We start from the raw sequence: 15,282 nt of genomic DNA, 5'->3' as shown, positions 1-15,282 counted from the left end.
AGCCAACTACTGTCCAGTCTCCAACCTTCGCTTTGTAGCGAAGGCTGTCGAGAGTGTGGTAGCACGTCAGCTTCCCCAGTACCTGGATGAAGCTGTCTACCCGGATCCGTTTCAGTCGGGTTTCAGGCCCGGGTACAGCACGGAGAAGGCATTGGTCATGTTGGTCGATGATCTCTGGTGGGCCTGGGACAGGGGCTGCTCCTCTGTCCTGGTCCTATTAGACCTCTCGGCGGCTTTCGATACCATCGACCATGGTATCCTACTGCAAAGACTTGGGGGGTTGGGAGTGGGGGGCACTGTTTTACGGTGATTCTCCTCCTACCTATCGGATCGGTCACAGTTTGTGTTGACTGGAGGGCAGAGATTGACCCCCAGGCGCGACCCTTGTGGGGTGCCCCAGGGGTCGGTTCTCTCACCCCTACTGTTCAACATATATATGAAACCGCTGGGCGAGATCATCCGTGGTTTTGGGGTACGGTATCATCAATATGCTGATGATACCCAACTTTTCATCTCTACCCCAAACCACCCAAACGATGCCCTCAACGTGATGTCCCGATGCCTGAAGGCTGTGCGGATCTGGATGGGGAGGAACAGGCTCAGGCTCAATCCCTCCAAGACTGAGTGGCTGTGGTTTCCATCATCCCGATTTGTGCATTTTGTTCCATCTTTGATGATAGGGGGAGAAATTTTAGCTCCCTCAGAGAAGGCTCGCAATCTGGGAGTCCTCCTGGATACGCGGCTTAGTTTAGAAGAACATCTGACGGCCGTGACCAGGGGGGCCTTTTGCCAGGTTCGCCTGGTACGTCAGTTGTGCCCCTTCCTGGATCGGGATGCTCTGTGCACAGTCACTCATGCCCTTGTCCTTTCTCGCCTGGACTACTGCAACACTCTCTACATGGGGCTGCCCTTGAAGAGCACCCGGAGGCTTCAGCTGGTCCAGAATGTGGCTGCGCGGGTTATCATGGGGGTACCTAGGTGGTCCCATGTTACACCCCTTTTAGGCGGCCTGCACTGGTTACTGGTTGTCTTCCGGGTGCGATTCAAGGTACTAATTATGACCTTTAAAGCGCTCCATGGCTTAGGCCCAGGGTACCTGCGAGACCACCTACTGCCACCAATAGCCTCCCACCGTCCAGTACAATCCCACAGAGTTGGCTTCCTCAGGGTGCCGTAGGCCAGACAGTGTCGGCTGGTGACCCCCAGGGGGAGAGCCTTCTCTGTGGGAGCGCCTTCCCTCTGGAATGAGCTGCCCCCGGAGCTTCGCATAATCCCTGACCTCCGGTCCTTCCGACGCGCCCTAAAAAGTTGGCTTTTCCAGCAAGCCGGCCTGGCCTGTTAATTTTATTTAATTTTTAAAATGTGAGTGTTATATAAATTGGGTTTGTTTTTTGGACTGTTTCTAATTTCCTTTTAACTTTTGTACTATGTGTTTTTTAATGCTGTACGCTGCCCTGAGTCCTCTGGGAGAAGGGTGGCATATAAATCTAATAAATCCAATCCAATCCAAGTGAATTTTGCCCCAATTTACAATCTTTTTTATCATAATTGTTAAGTGAATCACTGCAGCTGGTAAGTTAGCAACGTAAGTTGTTAAGTGAATCCTGCTTCCCCAGGTTCCCCAGACTTTTTTCAGTGCCATGGTAACTTTGAATGGCCACTAAATGAACCATTGTAAATTTGAGGACTATCTGTATTTAGTGTCGTATCTAGATTGGCCCTTTCAGGTAACTAGAAGGAATCAAAGAAATATTTTTCTGCTTAATATAGACCTGATAATTCGTTAGAAATAACTCTTGAAGGATTTGCGGCCAATCTCGCATATCGTGTTTGTACAACATAAAAGTGTTTGATTTTATAAAAAATTAATTCAAGAAATAAAAATTTAGAAGAAAGGGGGTTACAACAATGTTGAGAAAAGACTTACTTATGCGTCAAAGAGGTTGTCCATTTAGACAGGGTTTCTGTCACCAAAGCTGCCTCCACATGTTCTAACTTCCCTTCATCCGGTAGAATAAATAATGCCGTAACGTCTCCTTTATAAGGAATTTCTACCACCCAGCAAGAAAGATCTTCATCACGGAAAATGTTATAGTAGTCCATGTGTGTCATCAAATCAATCTGCACTGTTGTGTTTGCATCTATAAAGAAGTCTTTTTTTCTGGTCAAACGAGCGTCAAAAGGTTTTTCCCATGAAGCTTGAAAAAAAGAAAAGAAAATCAGGGTAGGGATTGTGGGGTGGAGGGGAACACGGATTAGACAGGGAGTAATCTGAGTAATTAATTCTCCCCAAAATAGGAATGAATGACTCACTATTTCATCTTTTTCACTTAACCAGGATAGAAGGACTACAACTGTGTGCTTTAGTAAGACCAATGCTTTGATCATCTTCTCTGATAGCCAGGAATTTTTCAAAAGCATTCAGGATTTCCTGAGATTTGTTGAGTCTCTGATAGCAGGACGTTCATGCAACCAAATGTTTCCAGGAAATGAAATGGTCAAAACATAAAAGGTTTTCGCTAATGCTGGGTTGAACATTTATCTATATAGATAAAAGTGAAATACCACACATGCAGCATCACGAAATCTCCAGAACCGTAAAGCCGACAAACTTGAAATTTGGCACATATGTTCCTCTTGACTTCTAGGTGCTCACTAAGAAAGGATTTTTCGAAATGACCACCAGTTCATTAGTTTTTTGTTATATTATTATTAACACACTTTGTTGCTAAGGAGTTATATGTTCTACTCCCACTCCCCACCTGAAAAGAACTCTGTTCCAACTGCCACTTAGGCATGGGCTTGGCCAGTGCATAACTCATCTGGCCTGCAGGCTGTCAGTTTAGACATTCTACTCCCCCTCCCCACCTGAAAAATGTTCTGATGCTAAGGCGTTTGACTGAGGGAGAGAACGGGATAAGATAGGAGAGACCTCTGTGAGGCAAGCCTGAGGGAGAGAAGGGGATAGGAGAGGATCAATGAGAGAGAGAAGGGGAGAGAGGAGAAGAGCCCAATCACATAGTTTCATAGTGGAGCATGAGTATCCAGCTAGTTAGTCCATATTCTCCACATTAATATATTGAACTCAGTGCAATTTATTTCTGAGGAAACATGCAGAACAAAATTGGCATGCTAATCTTTCAACATATCCTTTTTTTCTTCAGCAATCCTTGGAAACCTCCCTTAATATTATAAAGCAGAAGTCCTTATTACTTATTTATTTCTTTATTCAATTGTATGGCCACACATCTCAATGGCATGACTCTGGGCAGCTAATAATTAAAAACAAAGTAAAAAACAATAATCCAAAACTATAATGAACATAAAATAGCAGCCAGCAACAACACATAACAAACACTTAGTGTCGAAGAAACCGCTCACTTTAACACAACTGTTAAAAATATTTTGACCATTCCCTTCCTAATTTCTAAAACTTGAAATTTTTCAGCTGCTAGCACTACAGGAATTCCTCATTTAATAGGTGCAATAGGGACTTGAAACTGCATTGTTAAGTGCTGTGGTTGCTATGTCAATTATCATATGTCCATGACAGATTTACAGCTACACTTTTGCTTTGGTTCTTAAGTGAATCACCACAACTATTAGGTGAGATATCATGTGAATGCTACTTACAATTTCATTCCTAGATCTCCATTAACTCTGTTTGTCGGAAGCTGGTTATGTAGCATGCAAATGGCAATCGTGATCATAGAATCACAGTTGTAAATTTGAGGATTGATTGCTAAACTCCCCCCCCCGCAGCTGTTGTAATTTTGAATGGTCTCTAAATGAGGCAATCAGAAAGAGAGAATTACCTGTACCAAAAATCTCTTGTTCCATAACTTGAAATTACATGGAAGATTATCTTTCTAAGGCAGTATATGATGCTGCAACATTGGGGTTTCACATCCCACTAACTTCCGCTAACACAGGAAGCCAAATAGCAAATATTTGGGACTAAACTAAAGGGATTTCTGCAAAACATTCAGAGACCTACCTAATATGCAAAGATACATAGGTTTTGAAGTTTAAGGGTTTTTTTTAATTGTCTAATAAGAACCAATGTGATTACAGCTTGAAACAGCAAAGGAATTTATAAAAAAGCAGCTCATGTGTGCCTGGCGGCTGGGAGGGTAGAGTGAATGTGATGGGGGGGAGGGTAGCTAGAATCTAGAAGTCAGCGACAATGTATATCTCTAACAGTTAAATCTACAGTTGGAAGTGTGTTATTATGCAAACTTCACATACAAGTTTCAAATACAGAAATAAACAGAGGAAGTGATATTCAAGCTTCTGAAAACTTTAAGAAATTAGAATTGGAGGTGGAGGGAAGTGGGGGAAGAAAATGATACAAGAAAATAAAATGATAGATTGTTAAACTATTGAATTCCCTCTTTAAGGGAGATGGAAGATTCAGAAATGTGGGAGAGTGAGAGAGAGAGAAGAGAGAGAATGAATGAGAGAGAGATGAGAGATGCTATAGATCATGGGTGTCAAACTCACAGCATCCCGCTGCCATCACATGACATATCGTGACATTTTTCTCCTTTGCGGAGCTGGGGTGGGTGTGGCCTGCACATAATGCATCCAGCCCAAGGGCTGCCAGTTTGACATTCCTGAATTATAGACAGACAGACACATAGAGCTAGATAGATCTGAAAATGTTCAGGAAAAGGAAAACAGTATTCTTTTCTCCACCCAGATACTTGAATTTCATTCCTACATTTCTATAAAATGCTCAGTACAAGACTGGCAGCCTTTTAATAGTATGTTGTCCAGCAGAAGAAGGCTTCCCCATTCCTGTAGCTTACCATTGCATGTCTCCACTTACAGGATGACTGGAAAGACATAAAAGAAAGGTGGATCCATTTATAAATAACCGTTCTTCTACCTACCTTGGAAGAAGATGTAATTCACAAGGACCATCACAGTGGCTGGCTCTAGATGTTCAATGGCATGAGGTATTTTCCCATGAGTTTTGTTTCTCACATAGTCATTGATCTGCTTTTTAACCAGCCTGGGAACGCTGAAATCGATAGAGAGTCCTTCAGCTTCATAAAAGGTTTTGGCATCTTCCAAAAATGTAGCCAATAATTTTAAGGATTCTTCAATGAACAGGGCATTGCCTATGTGCAGCTGGACTTTACTGCTTGGACGGCTAAGTTCATGGATGAGCTGTTGGAATCCTTCATGTATCTCTCTCTCTTCAATTTCTGAGACATTAAAAGCAAGTGTTTTGTGAATCTGATTCTTGGTTTCTGATTTGGCACCTAATGTCAACAGTGCAAAAGCTGTTGAGATGCTGAAGGGAGAGAAGAAAATATTTTTGGCAGCTGCATCTGAAGCAATTTCTTGGTAGAATCTGAATGCAAATTCAGAATTACTGGAAACTATCTTATGATAGTTTGGGTACTCCTGCCCTTCTTCTGCCAAAGGAACTTCGTGATGTGGATTTTTATCTTTGTGGACATGGTCGGGATTGGGATATTCTGAAAATTGATGGCAACAGACTTGAAGACTAATCAGTAACAAGAAATTAATGATGGAATTCATTGTACATCTGCTAATAGTCCCTATAGAAGAAATGCATAGGAATTCGGTAAGAATGGTAGATTATGCCTATAGCTATATATATACAGTACATAGCATAATTAATATAGCTTTCCTGAAAGTAGTATAAGAAGGAATTTTAGAAGTTAATTTCCCAAATTTGCATGCGTGGGCAGGCGCACATGCAAACACACACACACACACACACACACACACACACACACACACACACACTGTCTACAATGAAGCTTTCAGCATTTTAATAGCAGTGGTTTCAAAAAACAAACCAAACCAAAGAACTACATTGTTCTAAATATTTTAAAAAGTTTGCACATTTTATCATTTTCTCTAAAACAATAAGGTACATTCTTGACCCGATGTTTAGGTTTTAATAACAGTTTGAAATCCTAAAGGCTTACTTTATATTTTTCTGGTGGTTTATGAGGATTCTAATCCTCATCTTTCAGGCAACTTTAATAATGACTACTTTTCTTAAGGCTACTAGCAAATTGTGTTCCAGCATTTCCCCCCATATGGCATCTCTACTAAAAAAAAAGTCTACTGAACTACTAGGAAACTCTGCTTTTTCTCTTATAAGAGAGAGGGAGAGAAAATCTGTGATTAGCTTGCTATTAATTTAAGCAGTCTGAAAAATTCCTTTGATTTGTCAGAAGCCAGCATTAAACACTCATGCAGGAAGTCTGCAGTGATAGCCTATCTTTCTGTGTAGGAGAAAATTGAATAGCTCTAGCTCAAGATTGAATAGTGCTGCATTGACATCAGGTTCTCCCAAACTCGCATTTTTGGGGAAATTTCTCGCTTTCTATTGGGTAAGAAGTGTTGTGTTGGGAGTAGGTGACATGAGTGTCATGCAACTGTGCTTTCCTGAGATAATACAATTGAATTTTGTCTGCATTCTGAATCTCATGGGAAGATATATCTCATTCTGATTAACATCGCTTACATGCATTTCCATTCATGCAATGTGATGATCTCTGCTTTCTTTTCTTGAGACTTGATAACCTATTCCTAACTGTTATGCAGGATATATGCAACCTTCTGAATTATATTTTAAGGGCATTTTAAGGGCAGGAAGGAGAGGGAGTAAATTTGTTCTCCATCCTGTAAACAGAAATCATTAGCCTGGCAGGAAGGTTAATTAGTTGTCACCTAGGGTTTTTAATCCACAGCAGGAAGCAGACATCTTGCAGGAAGCGCAGGAAGCATTAATAAACTAAGACACAGGAAAATTGCATATGGTACTTACAATTCTCCAAAAGTATTTTATGGCACTCTGCTGAACTACAAACATCTTTAAAATTTATATACAACTCTGGGAGTTAGTATTCATTATTAATCATTAAACAGAGTAAATAGGGATTAGCAAAGGGAGTCTGAGTGCAAAATGTGATGCAATCTATTTGCAGTTTAGCTGACCTTTGCAAAATATTATCACCAACCAATAAGGGGCTAAGAATTAAGTAAATGGATGGTAAGAGTTCCCAGTCTCCGTAATCTCAAAGTATTCATTCAATGTTGTTTAATTTTATTCTTTCTAAACCAATGAAATATTGGAAAATAATTTTATAAAGGGACCCAGAACTCTGTCCATCTGTCTGTCCATCTGTCCATCAGCAAGAGAGCTCTCCAAAACTAGACTTGTTCCCTTCTGAAAGGCTCTACACTTCAAATTCTGTTTATAAAGATCAGATTCTGCTGTTTGCAATTTGTGACATGTTATTCCTTTTATCTTCTGAATTCTTTGTTCTATAATATGCAGTGATTGTATCTTGTCATAATACTACTGAAATGAGCTGATAAGATGCTGCTTTAATTCACTTCACTAATCCTAACAATCAAAATATATTTACTTGCTTTATCAAAGTCAAAGAGCAAAAAAATCTGTTTCTGTTGCTTCCTTCTGTTACATCCACATCTACATCATAGGGTTTGAAACAGGCTCCTTCTAATGAGAATGATTTAACAAAATTTCTAGAAGGTCTTTTTTTAAAAAAATAAAAAATTGGGCTGAAAATATCCTATTTTTGGTGGTTTTACAAAAACCGCCAACTTTACCTCAATTTGTGAACTATTGGAAAGCAGTAGGAGAATGAAATTTTATATTCAAAAACCCTGTGTTGCTAAGTTATTATGCACAAAGTTTCATGTTTCTCATACCTTTCCTTTCAGAGATATAAGAAGCCAAACTTTACCCTTTTTTCCCACTGCAGTCATTTTTGGCCAACTTTGCTCCAAATTATCTAGATGGAGATCACTCATGAGAATGTTTTTATTATTTTGTTTAATAGAGCACACACAGGTTGTACAAGATGGCCACGTTTTGTTTCTCTCAACAAAATATTGCCAGAGATATTATCTCTCAAAGTTGCTAAATCTCAGAGTCATGCTGTAGAAGGCTGCAGAATGGGGTCATACAAATGACTATCTCTCCACAAGTATTGCATCGGCAAACGTAACACTTCACAATGTTCATTGGGGACATGTGTGCATATTCATACCAAATTTCATCAAAATCCGTGATGGTCAATCTGGGAGCCCCAGACCACTTGACATGGAATGATCCAGGTGGAAACTAATCAAGGAGAGAAGCAACTTAGAAGTAAGGAGAAATTTCCTGACAGTTAGATCAGTGGAACGACTTGCCTCCAGAAGTTGTAAATGCTCCAACACTGGAAGTTTTTAGGAAGAGATTAGATAACCATTTGTCTGAAGTGGTATGAGGTTTCCTGCCTAAGCAGGGAGGTGGGCTAGAAGACCTCTAAGATCCTTTCCAACTCTGTTATTCCAGTGGTGGGTTGCAATTTATTTTACTACCAGTTTGCTCATGCGTGATGCTTCTGCGCATGCATAGAAATGTCTGGGCAGGTGGACAGAGCCTCCGCTGCAGCCACTACCGGTTTGCCCAATCTGGGCTGAACCGGTAGAAACTCAACTTTGTATTATTCCATTCTATCAAAATAAATGCTATTTTGAAGATCTGCAATAGCGCAAGAATAGATTTGGGAGATATTTTTCTAGTGAAAGATGAAAAAAAATACACAATACCTTGAGATCAATTTGTTGGGAAGAGATTATGGGATATCTGAAAGAGTAGCCCCTGAACTATTCCTCAAAAGTAACTCTATTGTAGCATGGAAAAAAAGCAATAAATATAGACTAGTGCCATCTGGTGTTCTCAGCTAAAATTGTTTATAAAATTTGATCCATATTGGGAAAATGAAATATGGAAATATTTATATCAGTGGCTCTCAACCTGTGGCCTATCACAATGTTGACATAGAGCAGTGACAGCAAACCTTTTAGACACTGAATGCCCAAACTGGAGCCTGGGCACGGCGAAGCTTAACTGTGCTGTGAGAGTTCGTTTGTCTTTGCTTGAGTGTACTTACTACTTCTTCTTCTCTCTACCAAGTTGCAAGAGCTGCATGGGTATTGTATACATGCATCATGTTTTATATATTTTTTTATACAAAGAAGTTTCTTCTATATAATGTATCCTGCTGAATTATTTGCTTGTGTGCTGGCTGGATCGCTACAAACTCCCACAGGTTATGGGCCCAGAGCACACTCAGCCAGTCCAAGCACACAGTAAGACCGAACTATAATCAAGCTGAGGGACAGCCTAAGTTATAAGAAAAAGAGAACAAGGCTGAGAAGGCTTGCAGGATGGCTGTTGATTTCAAGGAGAGCTCTCTGCCTCTATCGGGACAGAAGAATTATATTATTTGGACTGCAAAATTGGAATGCTTCCTGAAGGCTAAGGAACTCTGGGATATTGCTATTAATCCATCCCAGGGGCCATTAGCAGCTGCAGATCAATGGCAGCATTATAAGGCACTGGCCTACATCATTTTAAGTTTGGAAGATGAACAATTCTTGAATGTAGCTGATTTAAAAACTGCAAAGGAGGTTTGGCTGATTTAAAAACTGCAAAGGAGGTTTGGAGGAGGAGGAGCTTCTGGGAGGGAATGGCGGCTTGCCTCTAAGCTCCGCAGGACCGCGGGGGCTTTTTGAGGAGTAGGGATGCTGCCGGCCCTGTTTCCATCTCGAGGGTCAGGCGAGTCTGTTGGCAACCACCCCTGGCGTCGTCCTGGATCCAGGTTGGCGCACCGGGGCGGTCGGATAGCCGGATGGGAGTAGGAGAATGGCCGGCTGGAGCTGGAGCTGGAGCCGGGAGGACCGTTCGGAGGACCGCTCAGAGCTGGCGTTTATTTATTTTATTTATTTATTATTCGTATTTATAGACCGCCCCCTCTCCCGAAAGGGACTCAGGGCGGTGTACAGTCACTAAAATGCGTTATAAAATACATACATAAAACAGTTAAATAATTAAATACGTAGGTGGAGGAGGTTGCAAGACTGTATATAGAATAATAAATATAGTACATTAAAAACTCTAATAACCCAAGAGTTAAAATATTACCCAAAATTACCCATTAAAATATATCCATCGGGAGGTAAAAACTAAGAATGTGCCAGGCCAGCTAATCGAAACAGGTGAGTCTTTAATTTTTGACGGAAGGAACGGAAGTCAGTGGTAGTTCTAATGTCGGGGGGGGGGAGGTCATTCCAGAGGGTTGGGCCCATCACAGAGAAGGTCCTACCCCTAGGCGTCGCCCGCTGGCACTGCCTAGTGGACGGCACCAGTAGTAGTCCCTCCCTGTGAGAGCGAATTGGTCGTAGGGATGTGTGCGGGAGGATACGATCCCGCAAGTAACTGGGTCCTGTGCCATGGAGCGCTTTAAAGATGGTAATCAATACCTTGAAACGCACCCGAAAAACCACAGGTAGCCAGTGCAGCTCGCGCAGGAGAGGTGTCACATGGGAGTATCTTGAGCTCCCCATAATCACCCGCGCGGCTGCGTTCTGAACTAGCTGTAGTCTTCGGATGCGTCCCAAGGGAAGCCCCATGTAGAGGGCATTGCAGTAGTCCAGGCGAGACGTCACCAGCGCATGAGTGACTGTGCGTAGGGCATCCCGGTCCAGTAGGGGGCGCAATTGACGCACCAGGCGAACCTGGTGGAACGCCCCCCTTCCCGCGACTGCCACATGGTCATCCATAGACAGCCGGGCATCTAGGAGGACGCCCAAATTGCGCGCCCGCTCCACAGGGGGGAGTTGTTCACCCCCTATGGCCAGCGATGGAGTTAGCTGGCTGAACCGGGGTGCCGGTAGCCACAGCCACTCAGTCTTGGAGGGGTTGAGTTGGAGTCTGTTGTCCCCCATCCAGACCCCGACGGCTTCCAAACACCGGGACATCACTTCGACAGCCTCGTTGGGGTGGTTTGGGGTTGAGATGTACAGCTGCGTATCATCAGCGTACAGATGGTATTCAACCCCAAAACCACGGATGATCTCCCCCAGCGGCTTCACATATGCGTTGAACAGGAGGGGCGAGAGGACCGACTCCTGCGGCACCCCACAAGAGAGTGGCCTCAGGGTCGACCTCTGCCCCCCTGTCAACACACATTGCGTCTGGTCAGAGAGGTAGGAGCCGAACCACCGTAGAACGGTGCCTCCGACTCCCATTCCCCCCAGCCGGCGCAATAGGATACCATGGTCGATGGTATCAAAAGCCGCTGAGAGGTCTAATAGGACCAGGATAGAGGAACAACCTCTATCTCTGGCCCTTCAGAGATCATCAACCAACGCGACCAAGGCTGTCTCCATGCTGTGCCCGGGTCGGAAACCGGACTGGCGTGAGTCTAGATATTCAGATTCGTCGAGGTGTCGCGGAAATTGCTGCGCCACCACATTCTCAACAACCTTCGCCAAAAAGGGAAGGTTGGAGACTGGACGGTAATTAGCTAGTTCCGTTGGGTCCAGTGAAGGCTTCTTGAGCAGGGGCCTCACCACCGCCTCTTTCAAGGCGGTTGGCAAGGATCCCTCACCCAACGAAGCGTTCACCAGGCCCAGAAGCCAGCCTCGTGTCGTCTCCCAGGATGCCAGTACCAGCCAGGTGGGACACGGGTCCATTGAACATGTGGTGGGTCGCAGCCGTCCACGTAACCTGTCCAAATCCTCGGGGGCAACAGAGTCAAACTCCTCCCAGAGTGGTCTCAAAAGACTCGCTGTTGACGGCTCGTCCGGTCCACTGAAGGGGGCCCATCGGCTCCGGATCTGAGCGACTTTGTCCTGCAGATATTCCCCAAACTCCTCTGCTCTTCCCTGCAGGGGTGCCCCCCGCGTCCTCTGTGATAGGAGGGAGCGGGTCACCCGAAACAGGGCGGCAGGGCGGTTATCGGCGGACATAATAAGGGCAGCAGAATGTCTACGTTTGGCCACCCTTAATGCCACAAGGTAAGTCCGCAAGTAGGCTCTTACCTGTGCTCGATCAGATTCGGAGCGTGAGGACCTCCACCTGCTCTCTAGACGTCTCCTGTGGCGTTTCATCACCCTCAGCTCCTCGGTAAACCAAGGAGCCCGGGTGGATCGCTGCCGCAGGAGACGTCGCAAAGGCGCAACCCGGTCCAAGGCCCCAGCCGCCGCCCTATTCCAGGCGGCCGCTAGGTCCTCCGACCGGGAGCGGGTCAGGGCTATAGGTATTGGCCCAAGCTCCGTCTGGAATCTATCCGGTTCCATCAGGTGCCTGGGGCGGTACCAGCTTAGACAGTCTGGTTCCGCCTCCTCGCGGTGGGAGGTAGCGCCAGGGAAGTTCAGCCAGAGAGATGAGTGATCAGACCATGACAGGGGCGTGATGACTAAATCCCCCATTCCCAGATCACTCGTCCACTGCTCAGATACGAAAACAAGGTCCAGTGTGTGACCACCTTCGTGAGTGGGGCCCTGAACTAATTGGGTCAGGTCCATGGCCGTCATGGAAGCCATGAACTCCCGAGCCACCTCAGAAGCCTCTCCCGTCGACGGCAAGTTGAAGTCCCCCATAACCAGAAGCTTGGGGGTCTCAACTACCGTTTCCGAGATCAGCTCGAGGAGCTCGGGCAGGGCTGCTGATGCATAGCGAGGAGCCAAGTATACAATCAGCAAGCCCCACTGCCTCCCTGGGCCCCATTTCACACCAAGGGACTCACACCCGGGTATCTGAGGAACAGTGAACTCTCTCGGCTCCAAACATTCCCGAATAACTACCGCCACCCCACCACCCTTACCCAGGGCCCGGGGCTGATGAAATGCCTGGAAACCCGGTGGGCACATTTCCACGAGGGGCAAACCGCCCTCGTGGCCCAACCACGTCCCCGTTATCCCTGCAAGGTCTAGCTCCCCCTCTGAGATCAACTCATTGATGAGGGGGGCCTTGTTAATCACAGACCTTGCATTGCAAAGCATCAGCCGCAGGCCCTGGCTCTGTAGCTCCTGACCACCCAGACTGCGGGGGTTGGTACAAACGACCAGGCGTAGCCAGCAGCCACGGTCTCCCAACCGACCTTGGGATCTTCTCCTGTCCTCGCATCCCCCTCTCCCCACGACCGTTGTAATAAAACAACCCTCTGTTGAAATGACCTTTTCTTCCCCCCCCCACCTCGTTCCCTTCCTTCCTGGACTCACCTGTTTGCCTGGCACTGGCTTCCCTCCCGGTCTGATGGACCCTCCCCCCCACCCTGGAACCCCCTAAAAAAGATACAAAGCATTTAATTAAAAAACCCCTTAGCTTCCGTTTCCTGCACCTCTCGGGGTTGACAAACCCGTCATCGAGGCGGGCCCTTGAGAGAGCAAAAGGGCCATGCCTGCGAGAGAGGGGCCTCCCGCAGGCGGAGCAAGTCTGACCTCAGGTAAATTGATCTAAGAATCCAGTGGGGTTAAGGTGCTGCAGATGGTAACAAAGTCAGTAAGGGGGGGTAAGAGGCAGAATCCTGTTCGTATTTGGATGAGGATAGGGGGGGGGGCAGGTAGAAGTCCAAATGTCCAGATGGTGCAGGCATAATAGAGGTGGCAAAGATGATAAGCGATGATAAAAGATGACAAAAGTGGGTGAAAGCCCTATATGGTCCCGAGTGGGCATAAGATGGTCCCAGGTGAGCATGAGCTCATGGACAGAAGTCTAGGGTCCTCAGTGGGAGGGGGGGCGTTCTTAGCCTAGGCCTGCTTAGTCCAGGCACCACTCCGGCCTCTCCATGGCCCTAGGCCCGATCTTCCGGTAGCTTCTGCTGTTCTAGACCACCCCCGGCCATCGTTTGGCATTTGGAGCGTTTGGAGCTGGTATCTTCCGAGCGTTTTTGAACGGCTTTGTGTGAGGTGGTGGGGGACGGAGGACGGAGCGAAATGGAGGAATAGCGGGGGAATAACAGCGTTGGGACGACCCTGATAACCTGAGCGGCCCAAAGGCGACGGCATGGAGGCAGCGGCGGCGGAGGCAGTTGGAGACGCCGAGCGCCGAACTCCTCAGTCGCCATAAGCGCCAGACCAGCGGGGGCGGGCGCGCGAGAGGGAGTACGAGGCCCGAGGTGCAGAACAGCGCCGGAAGACCCTAGGAAGATTGTGGAGGAGATTGGGACAGTCCTACGGACCTCGGAACACGGCTTTGGGTCTGGTTTTTGCTTTGCTTTTTTGACAACTTGCCCCTTGCCTCTTCCACTTGCTTATTCCGAGCTACTAACCAGACCATCCTGACTTTGGGCTCACTTCTACTGCCCACCATGAATTACATCTCAGCGCCATCTACAGACCAGCTGGCAATCCAACACCCCATCCTTTCCATCAGGGATGGTCAACTACCCCCCTTTTGTATGGAATCTGGCTTATAAAAATCAGAAGAAACAACTACAGAAAAACAACCACAGCACCCGAAAACACATGCGGCCCTGTGTGTAACAAGATAATATTTATTCGAGGTTAGATCTGCTGCAGCTGCGAGAGTCCCCCCTCTCGCAGATATGGCCCTCTGCCCTTTCAAGGGCCCACCTTAATGACGGGTTTGTTAACCCAGAGAGGTGGAGGAAAGGGAAGCTCAGGGGATTTTTAATAAAAAGCTTTTTAACAGTTTTAGGGGGCTCCAAAGGGGAGGGGAGGGTTAAACCGACCAGGAATGGGATTAGTGCCAGGCGAACAGGTGTGGTCAGGAGGGGAGTGAGCGGAGCGAGGGAGAGGGGGGGAAATAACATTCCTACAGAGGGCTTTGTTATACCAACGGTCGTAGGGAGGGATAGGTGCGAGGACAGACATAATACCTGCAGTCGGTTGGGAGACCGTGGTCATTGGACACGCCCGGTCATTTGTACCAACCCCCGCATACTAGGTGGCCAGGATCGACAGAGCCTGGGCCTGAGGCTGATGCTGTGTAATGCGAGGTCTGTTGTTAATAAGGCCCCCCTCATAAAAGACTTGATCTCTGAGGGGGAGCCTGACCTCGCAGGAATAACGGAGACCTGGTTGGGCCACGAGGGTGGCTTGCCCCTCGTGGAAATGTGCCCACCAGGCTACCATGTATTCCACCAGCCACGGGCCCAGGGGAGGGGTGGTGGGGTAGCGGTGATCATACGGGAGAGTCTGGAACCGAGAGAGTTCACTGTGCCACAGACATCCGGGTGTGAGTCTCTGAGTGTGAGGTGGGGCCCAGGGAGACAGTTGGGCCTGCTGATTGTATACTTGGCTCCTCGCTATACATCAGCGGCCCTGCCCGAACTCCTCGAGCTGATCGCAGAGATGGCAGTAGAGACCCCCAGACTGTTAGTTATGGGGGATTTCAACTTGCCGTCGATGGGAGAAGCATCCGAGGTGGTTCGGGAGTTCATGGCTTCCATGACAGCCATGGAC

At 46.4% G+C, this 15,282-nt stretch overlaps 1 protein-coding gene across 1 annotated transcript in view; it reads right to left on the bottom strand.

Moving 5' to 3' along the window:
* Positions 1 to 5,573, bottom strand: part of LOC309386001 (uncharacterized protein) — a 31,191-nt gene extending 25,618 nt beyond the window's left edge. The window contains exons 1-2 of the mRNA XM_081940896.1: positions 4,896 to 5,573; positions 1,928 to 2,198 (exon numbers count right to left, since the gene is read on the bottom strand). Of these exons, the coding sequence (XP_081797022.1) occupies positions 1,928 to 2,198; positions 4,896 to 5,553 (929 nt within the window). The 5' untranslated portion in view covers positions 5,554 to 5,573. The remainder of the gene's footprint in view (positions 1 to 1,927; positions 2,199 to 4,895) is intronic.
* Positions 5,574 to 15,282: the final 9,709 nt, after the last annotated feature.

The sequence above is a fragment of the Natrix helvetica genome, assembly GCF_964273705.1.
Source record: "Natrix helvetica genome assembly, chromosome: 1".
NCBI classification, from domain to species: Eukaryota; Metazoa; Chordata; class Lepidosauria; order Squamata; family Natricidae; genus Natrix; species Natrix helvetica.
The sequence above is the reverse complement of the archived record's forward strand: the minus strand, read 5'-3'. Positions and strand labels throughout refer to the sequence as shown.